General features: G+C 34.7%; 1 protein-coding gene across 1 annotated transcript; it reads right to left on the bottom strand.

Annotated features, from left to right (window-relative positions):
• Nucleotides 1-9,017: 9,017 nt before the first annotated feature.
• On the bottom strand, nt 9,018-10,319 carry LOC147480509 (uncharacterized). Its single transcript, XM_086578680.1, has one exon. It carries the CDS (start codon nt 10,317-10,319, stop codon nt 9,018-9,020), a length of 1,302 nt encoding a protein of 433 aa, XP_086434806.1.
• Nucleotides 10,320-16,252: the final 5,933 nt, after the last annotated feature.

The following is a 16,252-nucleotide window of genomic DNA, read 5'->3' on the forward strand; positions in this document are numbered from 1 at the left end:
TTTCCAGCAAAAATCTAGCAAAAAATATAAACTGTTGAGCTGAAAAACACTCAGTTCTCATATTATAATTTGGATTCTGCTTACGCCTTCAGAAATCTCTCATCGAATTAGACCAAAAATATATGTATTAAGAAAGTTATAGCTATGATTCACAACACTCTACCTAAAATTGCTATTCAACTATGTGCTCTGCTCAGTCTCAGTGTGGCTGAGTTTCTTTCCTCTCTCCATCCTTATCTGATTTTTAAAAAATAATAATAATGTTAGAATCTAGTATATGCAACCGAGACAATTCCCAAAACCGTAAACTGCAATTCTTTCAATTCCACAGGATTAAACAAAGAGAACTGAAAAAAAGTATTTGAAGATCAAAGAACCACAAAGAGAGTACCCGTTATCTCCACCATTTGAAAAAGGTTATTGAAGAAGTATTGAAAGAGTTGAATTTGGAGTGTTTTTTTAGGAATATATATATATATATATATATATATATATATATATATATATATATATATATATATATATATATATATATATATATTTATTTTTTTTGGCGTGAAGAAAAGGAAATATAGGGTCTTTTTTTTAACCTTAAACTAATGATTGCATCTGGTGTTAGCCAAGGTGTTAACTTACTAGTTAGGAAGAAGAAATTGTTGGCGAACTCGTGAGGAAGAGGAAAAAGTGAAAGAAAGAAAGGGTTTTGCACTTTTCCTTTTGGCAAACTTTTTCTTTTTTATTTACAATTTTTCTTTAGGGAATTTTTAATAAGTGGGACTCTTAAAAGAAAGTGGTTCATGGCCGTAGGATCTCCCAAAACTATTTTCTCCCTGACCGCTTGATATAAACACATAAAAAACCAAGCTGCTTTATTATATAGATAAATAAGGCACAGAATAATCAAAATGCATTTTAGTCCCCCCGCCATATATAGAAATGAAAGATGTTTTTAACAAGATAATGGGTGCTCCTGATTATGTGTTAGCTGGAATCAAGTACCACTCAGTTAAGGTACTACAAAATACATTCGAAAATCTTATGGATAATTGGATGATTGTATTCGAAAGGAAACCACCGTGAGCATCTAATACTCCACCACCACCACCACCACCACGAAAATCTCATCAGATAAGTTGTTTTACGGTGGGGTTGGTTTGGGAGTTTTAGGGATTGGTTTTTTGTTTTGGATGTTTACTAGAAAACCTCATACCTCTCCTCTCTCAGATCCAGATTATCCGACAAATCAACCACGTATGCTCAAAGGTCTCTCTCTCTTTCTAACAAACGAAGTTGTTCTTTATTTTAGGTGTAAAGGAGAATGAAGATGAGATTAGGAGTTCTACTGATCAAAAGGTAAGCAACATTGATTATTTCATTTAATTGTGGTAATTAGGTCAAATAATTGTAGGTAACCACGAACGTCTTAAATTACAAGATGCTTGTAATGTGTTTTCACAGAAGATTATAAATGATCAAGAGCTGAATGTTCGTGGAGAATCTGGTGACCAGGGACGAAGCCAGGATTCTAAGCCAGGGGTACGGTGTGAGATTACGTGCACACCCCCACCCCACCCTAAAAAAAAAAAACCGTATGCAATTTTATTATTTTTTTTTGTCAGAAGGTCTAAACAATAAAGATAAACAAAATTATGCATTTATTTCAATTCACAAAACTAGAGTGCGTTGACTACTAAGAATTTAATATGGAATTATGAAGTTAACTACTTAAGCACTTAAGCCATTAATTGATACTACTATGTCTATATATATCTACATAATCTAGTCCACAAGTCTACAACAATTCAACAAATTGTTAACTTCCTATAATGTTATTAGTATATATATATAACATTATATAGACTTATAATGGATGCTATATAGACTTATAAAAGATTAACATTTAAAATAAAAAATTACCTTGTTTTGTTTTTTTTTTTTTTTAAGTGGAAATTTTATTAATAATGATAATGAGTTTTATAAATAATTAGGACAAGTGTGCAACAAACTGCGTTGCACCGCAAGTCCTTTATGAATTTTTGTTTTTGTTTTTTTTTTTTTTTTTTTTTTTTTTTTTTTTTTTGGGTTGAGGTCTGACCGTTTGTTTAAAAATTGAGAGTGAAAAAAAGGAAGAAGAGCATACGAGTTTGTTATGGGTGATTAGAATTAAACAAACTGACCGATTGGCTTTGGGCCTTTGGCTATTTGTTTTAGTCTCATCAACCCATCAAATATTCAAAGACACATTTGTTACTCTTTAATGGTTTTGAACTTAAAATAAATGATAAATGATAATTTTGTAAAGGCAAAAAGAGAAGTAAAAAAGTTGGTTTATTGGAATGTTTTTTATTAGTTTTTTTTTCATACTATTTTTTTTGTTGATAATATTTTTACTATTGTTGTGAAAATTTTGGAGGTGCGGTAGTGGAAGTTTGCTAAAATAAATGGGGGTGCGAGTCTTTATAGTTTGAAGATTTTTCTAGGCAATTAGTTATGTTGTAGTGGAGCTTTTCTAATCTTAGGGGGTGCGACCGCCCCCACACGCACCCCCCCTATATCCATCTATGCTAGTGACCTTGATGAGTAAACATTCTCATTAGGTATGTTACTATTAGAAATTTCTGAAATCTGTAGTGTACATAGCTCTTACGATTTATGTTTTTATATTCATTGTTTCTTATTAATTTGTTCTCTTAGATAGCTATCTTCAGTATCTACATATGCCTCACTTATTTAGTTATGTATTTACCTTGAAGCCGATTTTCACAAACTATGCAATGTCTGTCCAGTGGCCTGTGTTTTATGGAAATTTCATCTTTCTTGTGACTTCCTGTGGGCATAGCTAATATGCTGTCACTGGTACTTGTGGTTTTGAGCAAAAGTTTCTATATAGGGTTTTTAAAAAAAAATTTGAATAGCTCTTTCGTACTTCTCCCAACCTTGAGGTAGTTCTTTACCTTGACAAATCACACTGCTCCTTTCTACATTTCCTCATATTGTTATTTTCTCACAGGGACAATGTTACAAAATTGTCTTTAACCTATTTAGTTTTAACTGAGTATTGTTGCACTACTAAAAAAAGGGGTTTTTATGACAATTTTTAGCTGTCATGAAATACATATCATGACACTTTCTGATTGAAAAACTAGTCGTCATTACTGAGGATGTCATAAAAAGTCAACCAAAACTATCATTGAATTTATGACAATTCATAGAAAGACGTCTTACAAGGTCCTCCCATTATGACATGTACTAAGCATTAAAACGTCATAATAGGTAAATTTTATTATGACACCTCATATGTAACTGTCATTAATTATAGTTAGAATCGTCAAGAAATTAACAATATTTTCTAATAGTTCACATCATAACCGTCATGAAATGCCAATTGACTACTGTGGAACCGTCATAAAATGCCAATTGACTATTGTAGAACCGTCATGAAATGCCTATCAACTACTATAGAACCGTCATTTTATGGAAGAAAAATACGTCAACAAATAGTTTACACTGTGACAGTTCTTCTACAACCGTCATATATATATATATATATATATATATATATATATATATATATATATATATATATATATATATATATATATATTTTTTTTTTTTTAAAATTTATATTATATATATTATTACTATATTTTTCCAGTAAAAAATACTGCATAATAACCTGTAATTCAATTCCTAACCTGTAAACTTATTTCACCAATAAAACAACTATAAAATTCTCAAAAATAAAATTAGAACATCCACATGCAATAACTTCAACCCATATATTTTCAAACCATTCGAAAACACTTATTCCTTACATCAATTTATCATTTATCCAACATCACTGAAAGTGCTAGATACATTTAATTGATAACACATTCAACTAAACTAAAAATCATTCTAATCATCTCCATCATCAACAAATTAAGTATTATCCATCGATCGATCGAACATTGTCAAACCTAAGAAACAAATAAAGTAAAGAAACATTATTAGTAAATTTGCTACCAAAAGCTCAAGCCACTAACCAAAAGCAAACTATTTTCTATAGGCACGAGGATAACAATGCAATGGGACCTAGTTCTCACAACAGAAGAAAAAATAAATGTAAATACCTACAATGCAAATGGGCTGTGGTTCAAGATATACACTACTATATTTAAAGTCATCCCATACCTCAAAGTAGTAAATAAAATAAAAACAAAATACTATTATCGTAATACATACACATATATATCTTTGGCTTGGCGAGATAAATCGTTCGATAAAGTCAATAAACTCCATACAAATTTTAATAAGCTCAGCAGTGATATAGGTGATAGTGTTGGCCAGCTCCATTAGCTACACGAGTACGTCAAGTCAACAAAGAATTTAGTATATATGATATACGTTTACAAGAAAGAATTACATATATATTTTAGAATATATTAACAAGAAAGACTTGCTAACCTTTGTCTTAATTGATTGACTAGGATCCATCATAAAATGTCTCATGAACTGCAAGACATAATATCCACACTCGTATCCTCCTAGTTGAATTGGGCACTATACGAAAACATAAACAAATTGTCAAAACACATTCAATACACTAAGTAAATCTTTCACATTCAAGTACTGTATATTTACCTTGACATAGTCCCACTCTGGTTCCACTCTTTTTCCTTCATTTAATGCTAATGTTTTCATCCCACCAAAAAAATGAACTTTACAATTAAGTTACAAGTTGTTTGCATATATGACATACAAAATAGAAATAAGATTAATCAACTCACGTGTTCATCATGCATCTTAGCTTTATATTAGGGACACCTCCAGTTGAATCAAGAAAATATACTTTTTTTGCACTTACATCAATAATTACCAAAACCCAATGAATCCTATACAACCATATATAGGAGCTAAGAAAGTACAAAAAATAAAAATAAAATGAGAATGCATATATGTTAAAGAACATGACCAACAAGCATACCCCGAATTGTACGGAAGAAAAATAACTTGGTCTCCTTGTCTTGCCATTAATCTATTTGAGATCAGACGATTCATCTCTTTTTGCCTGCATACAAGTTGAAATCGCCAGGATAATAGAATCCAAACCTCTGTCGAGAACTTTCGTATTTCTCATACAAATATCTAAAAGAAAAGCATACTACCATTAGTACGACATGTACGCATAAATTAAACAACTCATCTCTTAAAAAAAAAAATCCAAGATTCCACTCACCTGATATATACTACAATGCAATTGACATTCAACATTTGCTTATGACAAATATCCATTATTTCATCTTTTGCAATATAAAATTGCAGTTCACGCTAAAAAATCCTCGTGTCCATTTCACTTATATGATTTCCCTTCATTATATTGCTGACCAGAATCGCAAATTCTTCAAATATAATTTCATCATGCTCATCACATTCAACCTCATTTTTCTATAAAAATAAATAAATAAACAATGAATAATAAATACAAATAGGTGCTAATTTATATAAGTATTGGTAGGAAAATATAATAGAATATGTTTTACCTTATTATCAAGTATGACAAAGTCACGAGACCAAGCCACATGGTACCCGACTGCACCACCTACCCTGGTAATGTCATCATCAGGAATTTGTCTTGGTAGAAGGGCAATCGCTGAAATTGCACGTATTATTTGTACACGCACATAACCTTCACCCATTCTATCATTATGGATCTTGTCATCCGATCCAAATCTCTCAATTATACAAGCATCAGCAACAACATTGCTTTTGGACCCCAAAGCAAGTTTACATTTTAAAACAACCACAAACATTAAAATAATTGTAAATTAAAAATTCTAGTGAATACCATGATTAATGATTTTAGAAATTAGAGATTTTACCTTCTCATTTCCTGATTTAGGTTTAGAGATTGGCATAACACTTTTGGCTTTATTAGCACCATTATCATTGCCTTTTGATCCGGCTTTAGCACCATTATCATTGTCTTTTGATCCCACAGCCAAACAAACATTATAAGGACAATTTCAATAGATATTTGTAAACTATAACTATCACTTTTAGATAATATCAAAATAACAAGTACCTACTTGTTTCCTAACATAGGTTTTGAGATAGCCAAATTGTCAAATACCACAAAGTCACTTGGCCAAGCCACGTAGTAGCCAACTGCAATTCCTACGGTGGTAATATCGTCATCCGGAATCGGTCTTGGCAGAAGAGAATTTGCCAAAATTGTACGTATGATTTGTACACGTACATAGTCTTCCCCCATTTTAACATTATGGATCTTGTCATCCGGTCCAAACCCCTCAATTATATAAGCATCAGCAACAACATTGCTTTTGGACCCCAAAGCAAGTTTACATTTTAAAACAACCACAAACATTAAAATAATTGTAAATTAAAAATTCTAGTGAATACCATGATTAATGATTTTAGAAATTAGAGATTTTACCTTCTCATTTCCTGATTTAGGTTTAGAGATTGGCATAACACTTTTGGCTTTATTAGCACCATTATCATTGCCTTTTGATCCGGCTTTAGCACCATTATCATTGTCTTTTGATCCCACAGCCTAACAAACATTATAAGGACAATTTCAATAGATATTTGTAAACTATAACTATCACTTTTAGATAATATCAAAATAACAAGTACCTACTTGTTTCCTAACATAGGTTTTGAGATAACCAAATTGTCAAATACCACAAAGTCACTTGGCCAAGCCACGTGGTAACCAACTGCAACTCCTACGGTGGTAATATCGTCATCCGGAATCGGTCTTGACAGAAGAGAATTTGCCAAAATTGTACGTATGATTTGTACACGTAGATAGTCTTCCCCCATTTTAACATTATGGATCTTGTTATCCGGTCCAAACCCCTCAATTATATAAGCATCAGCAACAACATTGCTTTTGGACCCCAAAGCAAGTTTACACTTTAAAACAACCACAAACATTAAAATAATTGTAAATTTAAAATTCTAGTGAGTACCATGATTAATGATTTTAGAAATTAGAGATTTTACCTTCTCATTTCCTGATTTAGGTTTAGAGATTGGCATAACACTTTTGGCTTTAGTAGCACTATTATCATTGCCTTTTGATCCGACTTTAGCACCATTATCATTGTCTTTTGATCCCACAGCCTAACAAACATTATAAGGACAATTTCAATAAATATTTGTAAACTATAACTATCACTTTTAGTTAATATCAAAATGACAAGTACCTGCTTGTTTCCTAACATAGGTTTTGAGATAGCCAAATTGTCAAATACCACAAAGTCACTTGGCCAAGCCACGTGGTAGCCAACTGCACCTCCTACGGTGGTAATATCATCATCCGGCCGGAATCGGTCTTGGCAGAAGAGAATTTGCCAAAATTGCACGTATGATTTGTACACGTAAATAGCCTTCCCCCATTTTAACATTATGGATATTGTCATCCGGTCCGAACCCCTCAATTAAACTAGCATCCGCAACAATATCCCCAAAGTTAGCTTACACTTTTGAAACAACAGAACAATTGAGCATAACATTATTGGTAGCACTACACCATAACACTGAATTTGCAACATATAGTAAAATTGATTGCTAACACTTATTCATCCGTTACAATGTTTGTCACATATGTTTTATGTTAGAAATTTTACCAACCGTTACTTATTCTGTAGGCAAATACTTGATTTATTTCGTAACGTATACCCAATATTATGTGACGGATAATAAAATGTGACATATTGAAAAAAAAAAAAAAAAAAAAATAAAAGAAAAATTGAAAACAAATGAAAATGGGTGAAAACGTGGGGAAATGTTTTTCATTCTCGCGCTCATCTCTCACACCCTCAATAACAAACCAAAAGAGAAAAGGCCAAGATGTAAGCCGCAGATAAAACCGCTACCATGATATAATGGTGAGCAAAAGGAGTGGACTAGCTCTCAAGTCTTTGCACTCGAGTGATCATTGATCAACTTGTTGTTTGCTTCCATCCAAAAAAGAAAGGCATAATCCTTGTTGCCTACCTAATTTAATATAGAAGGCCTAGAATATCCATATTGTCGGCGATATACCCAAGGCACATTTCCTTGCTCAAGGAAAATTGAAAAAAGAAAAAGATGCGATCGTTTCACACACACACACACACATATATATATATATATATATATATATATATATATATATATATATATATATATATATATATATATATATATATATATATATATATATTTTCGGTTCCCCAAAATCCAATGTATATCACAGATATTACGAATATATTGAGGTACTATACTGGTTGGCATTTCAGAACTAATTGTACAAAGGGCTTTTTTTTTAGAGTTCGTCTACCACGAGGATATTCCTATAGGGACGCCAGCCGAGACCGTTGGATCTGAGATCTAACGGTCCGAAAATAAAAAACAAACCCATATTCTCTCTCTTCCTTTTTGTTTTTGATTTTCGGACCGTTAGATCTCGGATCCAACGGTCTCGAAACACTCATCCCTATAGGGATATCCTTGTGGTAGCCCATATCTTTTTTTTATCTCATTGAAAATTTGAATAAGAAAACTGTTATATTCCAACCCTACGTACTCTGGCAAGAGTGTGTAGTACTAGAATGAATTCTACTATGAAGTTCTCGTGTCTTTACCACAACTTTCAAAGAAACTAAACTTGAGCTGGATTCAGGCTAAATCACTCTCAGTGTGGACCAAATTCTGAAGAAAAGCCGCAAATAACCGAAAGGTAACGCGTCTTGGTCAAATCTTGGTCAAATAACTGAAAGCTGCCCACCTCTAGTACAAAGAGTGAAAGTAAATTGGGACGGTTTTTTGTATGTGTGCAATCTAAAGGTACATTTTCTTCAGAGAGAAATTAATCTTATATATATATATATATTGTCCATTGTAGTATCTAGTTACATTGTGAATTTGTGACTATCGGAAAAGTTTCAGCTTTTTTTTTTTTTTTTTTTTTTTTTTTATGCAAATCATACTTATATATATATATTAATAAAAGCCAGTCTAAACCTTTACACCACCATAGGACAGCAGTCTTTTTCTAACAAACATCTAGGGAGAGCTGATTGGCCTAACTGTTTGTTTGCCCAGTTGGCTAGCCTATCAGCCTCTCCATTAACATCTCTACTTATCCACCTAAAGTTCCAGGACCTGAACTCAGCCACTATATGCAAAATGGCTTCTCTAACTGCTCCCCATTCCCATCTGCACAAACTGCCTTGTAGCGCACCAATCACTTCCTTGTTGTCCCCTTCCATCACAAAATGTTGCTTGTCTAGCTGTTTTGCCAGCACACATGCTACTTCAGCTTCTTCTAGCTCAGCTTCTGCAGCTTCTCCAGCCCTGAACCTTCTCACAGCTGCTCCAATGATACAGCCCTCCTTGTCAGTTGCAATTGCCCAAGCTCCAGCCCAGCCTATTTCTCTGCAATAGGATGCATCAAAACGAATTATAATGCAGTCATTATGTATAATAGGAAATATTATCTCTAGATCACTATATCTACTTAAAGAAACAGGTTTAGGGTTAAGAAAGTCTTCGCTATATGCCAGATAGCACTTGTCTGCCCCCACTCTACTCTCCCTTATCATTCTTTCGCGGTTAGCCTTCCTCCTTTCAAACTTGATCCCATTCCTAGTCTTCCAGATTTGGTGGAGAAGAAACACTATATGGGTGCCTGCCAATCTTTTATCATGGTCTGCTGCACAACACCATGTCATGATCTGGTCCAGTTTTTCTCTGAAAGAGAGCTTTTGCTCCTTTTGTATCCTTACTCCCACTTGGGATCCAAACCACAAGGTTCTGACCCAGTCACACGTAAAGAACAAGTGTTCAACACTTTCAATCTTTTTGAGACAAAAAGGACAGGAGAACTCTCCTGTCATTTTCCTCTCAGCAAGGATGTTTCCCATAGGTAGGCTTTGCATATACATCTTCCACATAAACATCTGTATATGCGCTGGGATGGGGGCTTTCCAAATATGCTTTAGGGTAAGGACATTACAGCTAGAGCTCTGTCCCTCCTTATCTTTAGTGTTCAGGAAGTGGTAGGCAGATTTCACAGTGAGGTTGCCATATTTATCCTTAGCCCACCTCATCCTATCAGTGGTACGTACATGAGGTCTGATATTGATCTCTAACACCTTAGCACAGGTGAGAGGGTCTAGATGCAGGCTCAGCTTAGCCTCATCCCACCCACTCTCGTCTGCCTTGAACAACTCAGAGACTTTCTTGCTATTCCAACCAGGAGCTTTCACTCCCAACTCCTCAAGAGTTATGGGTTTATTATTGCATATGAGCCAAGGATCAGTCATGATAGAGGTAGATTCCCCATTACCAATAGCCCATATCAGGCCCCCACTGATATCATTGAAAGTTTTATGGATGCCTTTCCAAAAATAGGAAGCTTTGTCAGGGGGTTTTTTCCTATCCCCTATCCAATTCTTACCATATATACTGAACAAAGTTTTTGTTCACAGAGAGTGGATATCAGTGGCAGCTTTCCATGGGAGCTTAGCTAACATGGCCTTGTTCATATCCCTGGCCTTAATGTGCTTAATGTGAATTGGAAATTTGGAATATATTGCATTGCTGAATAGTTTTAGTGGTCATTATTCTTAACCTCTCCTTTCTTTTTTCTCGTTTGAAATAACCTTAAGTGTATCCCACTTGAAATAAAGCCTTTTTTTTTTTTTCCGAATTTTAGATCAGTTGACAAAAGATATGTATCTGTGATGGTTGCACTATTACTTAATGAACACCGTACCTGAAGCCAATGATTATAGACTCATGAGCTATGACTCTTGTACTTTCACTATTATTGCATAGGAACTAGGACGGATGAGAGTATGGTAAGCTAAGCTATTGTCATTTTTTTCCATCTTTTAAAGCTACTGTATTTTGATAATGACACACCATCATGCTTGTTTCCTATCTATAATTAAGTTAAAAATTCCTTGAAGAAAAATTATATTTTGAATGAAAACTCCATGTTTTAGTAACCCCCCCCCACTACACCAAAACAGGATATTAGTAACGCTCCAGTTTTTTGCTTAGTAACGGTTTTAAAGTGTAACTAGGTTCCTAACGTTTTATAAGCGTTACAATTATATATAAAGTGTTACTTTAATTTTGCCAAATATGAGAATTAATTTGTTACGTTTTAAAATTGTTTGTTTGGAACAAAAAGCGTAAATAAATCGTGAATATTAAATATAATATTAAAAATAATAGCTAAATTAGAATTTAAAATTTCTAAATTAAAATTTTCGTGAGGAAAGAAATTTCGTGAGAGGGAAAGGCCAAAATTCTCGCTCTTTCCCCTATCCTATTTAAGATTACTAACGAACAGCCCTATTTTTTTCATCCTTCTCTCGTTCAACAAGTTCATCCTTCAACAAGTTTTGGGAGTCAGCACGGTCGCCGCTGCTGCCGCTATTAGGTAACGTACTTTACGCACCTTCTTCTTCTCTGATTTTGTATGTTTCATCATCTCATATCTTTTTTACAATTTTTCACACTACTACTAGGTGATATCACAACTGAAATCAACTTGGGTGTTGGTTGGCTACAGTTATAACCAAAGGTGCGATTTTTATTACTTGTTTTATTCATTAAAAAATTCGATTTTTGTGGTTTGATTTTGCTCTTCTATATGTAATTAGTAATTACTTATTTTAGTTATGTTATGATTTATATTTTTCCTGGTTTGTGGATTGTTAGATTAATATTCATGCTAGCAAACACACACACGGTCTGTATAATGAATACACCAGTCCTGTTGATGACAAACCCAAACCCAAACTCAACTTCATAACGGTTTAAATATCGACCCAAGAAAGATACGGTGTGGACAAAAAGGCAACTAATAATAATGTTGCTCTTGAGTTGAAATTGTTGGAGAAATTTCGTGAAGATATAAAAAAGTTTCCAGATGATAAAGGGTTGGAAGAGTTTATAGGTGTTCCGGTTAATGGGTATGGGAAAGCGGTACTTGCTGGGTATGGGTGGTATAGGGAGAGGGATTGGGAAGAATGCGGAACGAGATGTTAAGGTTGTTCAGTATAGAGGAGTGTTTGAAGGTAAAGCTGGTATAGGTTTTGTTCTTCGAAACTAACTAATTAAGGTACAAGTTTACCAAAGAGTTTTATTATAACGTTATGAGTGCCAAAGAATGAACCCGAAAGTAACTCCTCTCGACTTAAACCCTAGTTTTGGTTTCTTCCCTCGCCTCAAACAACGCGGCGACAATGAAGCTCGTCGGGTTTTGATGAAGTTGAACAACGAGACGATTGTCGATCGAGCTTAAGAACGGCACTATTGTTCATGACACCATCACCTGGGGTAGATATCGGTATTCATACTCATTTGAAGACGGTTAAACCGACGCTGAAAGGAAAGAATCCGGTGACTCTTGATCATCCGACCGTGAGGGCAGCAGATTCGCTATTACATTCTCCCCCGACAAAGATAAACCTTGAGACTTTCTTGGTTGAGGAGACACCTAGGGTCAAGCCAAAGAAACCAACAACTGGGAGGCCTATGGGGACGGGTCGGCTGTGGCCATGGGCGAGGGCAGGGGCCGGTGGCGGTGGTCGCTAGAAATGTTGGACTTCTGCAAATTTTTGCAGGATTTGCTTATGTACAAGAGTGGGCATATGGAGAGATTTGGTGGATGTTAAGGATAGCCAGATTTTCGTTTACCATTCTTACTTTGTTGAAATGTTTTTAGCTTAAGCCTACTTGGATGGATGCTTAGTAGAATTGTAGAATTGTTTGAACTCATTTCATGTGAATGCATAGGACAATTTGGTTCAGTACTGTTTATCTTTTGGCATTTGAGGATTATAACAATTAGAATTGATAGATTGGTGATAACCCACATTTCTCTTTTGGAGGGAAGGTTCATAGAATGGCCACCTTCTTTGTTTAATGACATTAAAATTCAGATTTGAAGAAAATAGGTGGCCATGGAGTTTCATTTTTCAAAAAAAAAAAAAAAATGAACTCGAGTAAGTTGTTATACTTTGACTATATTGACCAAATGTCATCTGTTAGTGTCCTCCCCTTCACCGGGTTGAATGATTCTAACATTGGGTTAATATCTCACTCTGTCTTGAGTGATTAACAAGGTATGCTCGAATCGAAATGACAGACTCCCATCCGATGTAACAACCGGCCCGCTTATCGCCTCACATAACGAGGATTAAAAGCTACCCATTGTCATAATTGGTTTGTGGATTGTTAGATTGTTAGCAAAGGTGGTGGAGCTAGGGGGCGTGGTCGGCTCACCCCGGATTTTAGCAGAAAAATTAGTGTTATTTTTAGAGAGTACTAACTTTACTTATTTACTTTGTTTGGAGTACTACTTTCCATATATTCAGCCTAAAAAGCAAAGTGATTTGAAAAACAAACCAGTTTCACCCTCCATAACTTCCCTCACTTATAGATAAGATAATTTTCATTTTCAGCAAAAAATTTAATGGCGATATTGTGTTTGAGGGAGTAATTTGGTAGTGAATTAAAAATGAACCCAAATGCTTCTCTAATCTAATCTAATTCCATTTCTTTAATTCAAACTCCCTAAACTCAATCAAACCTTACATTGAAATCCAGAAAACCAGTAGGCATGTTTTAGAAATATTTTTTTTCAATCAATCTCTCTCTTTCTATGGAGTGACAACTGAATAAAAGAAAGAAAAAGATTGACTGTGGAAATATTAATAATGAGGGGGAGAATCAACAAACAAAGTGGTGGGTTATATAAGTATTTTCGTTTTATTTTGGTGGAACTCTCATTAACATCTCTCAGTATTTATTATTTCCATCTTATTCATCTCTCTCAAATTTTTGAAATAATGGCGATAACTTGATTAAAAAGAGGTTGCCTTCAAATTGAGAAATGTGACCTTTGGATCTTTGGAAATTGAGAAATTTAACTAATGGTTGGATCTTTCGTGGTCATAGACACACCTTTAATTTCGGGGTTAATTGAGTTTATCATAAGAAGAGATCGAAATGCAAAATTAGAAAGAACTTTCAAAACAAAATAATTTCTTTGAAAAACAGAAAACAAAGATAATGACGGAGAGACAGTAGAACCGGCGAGCTCTCTAATTTTTGGCATTTTTTCATATTATTTTTGTATTCTTGTTCGCCTAATAGATGTGGTCTCTACGTAGATCGAACTAGCTAATCGTGATGCACACCATCCGACTCTAAACCGAGATAACTAGTAGCCGCGTGTGTCTATGAATTGTGTTTCTACTTTCCTACAAGTTATCTGTCTACGAAGATGTATCATTCATTGGCTCACCCTGGAACAAAATCCTGGCTCCGCCACTGATTGTTAGTAGTATCTAACTTTTTTTTTTTTTTTTTTAGTTTGATAGCGTGGATAGGGTTTTCTAGAGTTCATGCTGGAATGGGTTGAATATTTAAACAAAGAATAACCCATGTCTTGTTTCTGGTAACTGTGGGTTTTAAAAGATAAAATCTGAACTAGTACACAAAGTATCTCTTTTTGAAATTCAGACTCATATTTGAAGCAAGTTCAAAATTTTCAAACTTGTATCGAAGTGATTTGACAAATCAAGATCCTATTGGCTGAGCCTTTGGAATAAAATCTACAATGAACTACATGAGTTTGTATATATGTGCAAACCGATAGCATATATTTATATTTTTTTAAGACTGAATTTCAGGCAATTATCTTGAGTAGAGTGTACGCATGTTGGGGGGAATGAGAAGTCTTTTATTTTGTCTTGCATTTTGTGCTTATATGTTATAATGCCTTCAATGTTAAAATGTAGGCACCGTTTAGCTTGTTTACCGAGATAGTTCAATATTTATAGAACGCGTTATGCATCAAATTTTCATAAATAGATAGTGCTAAAAGCCAGGCTAGTAGGAAATGACATTGACCCTATCACTTGTTCCTTGTGTTTACTTGATGTGCTACTTGCAGAATGTCTCAACCGATTCCAAAAGATTGGATGAATGAAAATGACAGACTTTGGGAGTGTGTATAGGCAGGGGTTTCCGATTTTATTCTATTCGCTAGTGGCAAAGACGAAACGTCGACCACGTGTCCTTGCCCATGTAACAAATGTCGAAATAGGAAAAGGTTTGCATATGATATAGTTAGAAAACATTTGATTCATAACGGTATAGAATCAACATATCGCGGTATGGGTTTTACATGGTGAGAACCCATATAAGGATCGAATGGTAAACCGAAGTTGAAGAAGAAAAATAGTGAGAAAGGACTAGGGATAGGGAATTTTGTTGATGTTGCTTATGGCATGCATGAAGAATTAGTGGGTGATTTGAGTGGAGGCGATGGAAGTCAAGTGAAGATGTTGAACCACCTATTGTTCTAGAACCTGATTTGGGTAAGAGGTACAATGAATATAAGAAAAAGTAAAAGAAAAAAAATTATACCCCTCATGTGAGGCTCTTGTCACAACCCTTTCAAAGAAATTTGTGGACCTCCATAACTTGAAGAAGCAAAGATAATTGGTCGGAAATAGTGTGTGACCGCGCTTTTGTCTTTGTTGAAAACGTGGTTGCCAGATGGAAACACTTTGCCTTCTAAGTATCCTGCAATGAAGGCAATGTTGAAAGATCTGGGAATGAAAGCTGAGTGCATAGATGCATGTGAAAATAATTGTATGCTATATTATAAGATCGGGCCGATTTGACAAGCAGTGTCCTCAATGTGAAACGCCTAGGTACAAAGTAAAGGAGGGGAAATCTGGAAAGAAAGAAACAAAAGAGGCGAGAAAAGTATTGAGACATTTCCCTTTGATTCCTAGACTTAAAAGGTTGTACACTATATCATGGATAGCACGTGAAATGACGTGGCACAGTAGAGCGACACCTTCTTGGAATTATATGAGGCATCCAATCGACTTCGCCAAATGGAAGACATGTAAAGATGATTGGCCAGATTTTGCTAAGGAAGGGCGTAATGTTTGGCTTGGAATTGCAACTGATGGATTCAATCCACGTGGTGTTCAATCCACTGGTTATAGTTGTTGGCCTGTTTTCGTGGTGCCTTATAATCTGCCACCGTCTTTGTGCATGAAATCTGAGTTCCATATGATGTCGTTGTTAATACCTGGGCCGAAGGCACCGAGTCAAAACATCGATGTATTCCTTAGACCACTAGTTGATGAGTTACAACAGTTATGGAAAGAAGGGGTGGCGACTTATGACATGCACAAACAGGAGCATTTTACTTTGA

The sequence above is a fragment of the Coptis chinensis genome, chromosome 8 (genome assembly GCF_015680905.1).
Source record: "Coptis chinensis isolate HL-2020 chromosome 8, ASM1568090v1, whole genome shotgun sequence".
In the NCBI taxonomy this organism is placed as follows: Eukaryota; Viridiplantae; Streptophyta; class Magnoliopsida; order Ranunculales; family Ranunculaceae; genus Coptis; species Coptis chinensis.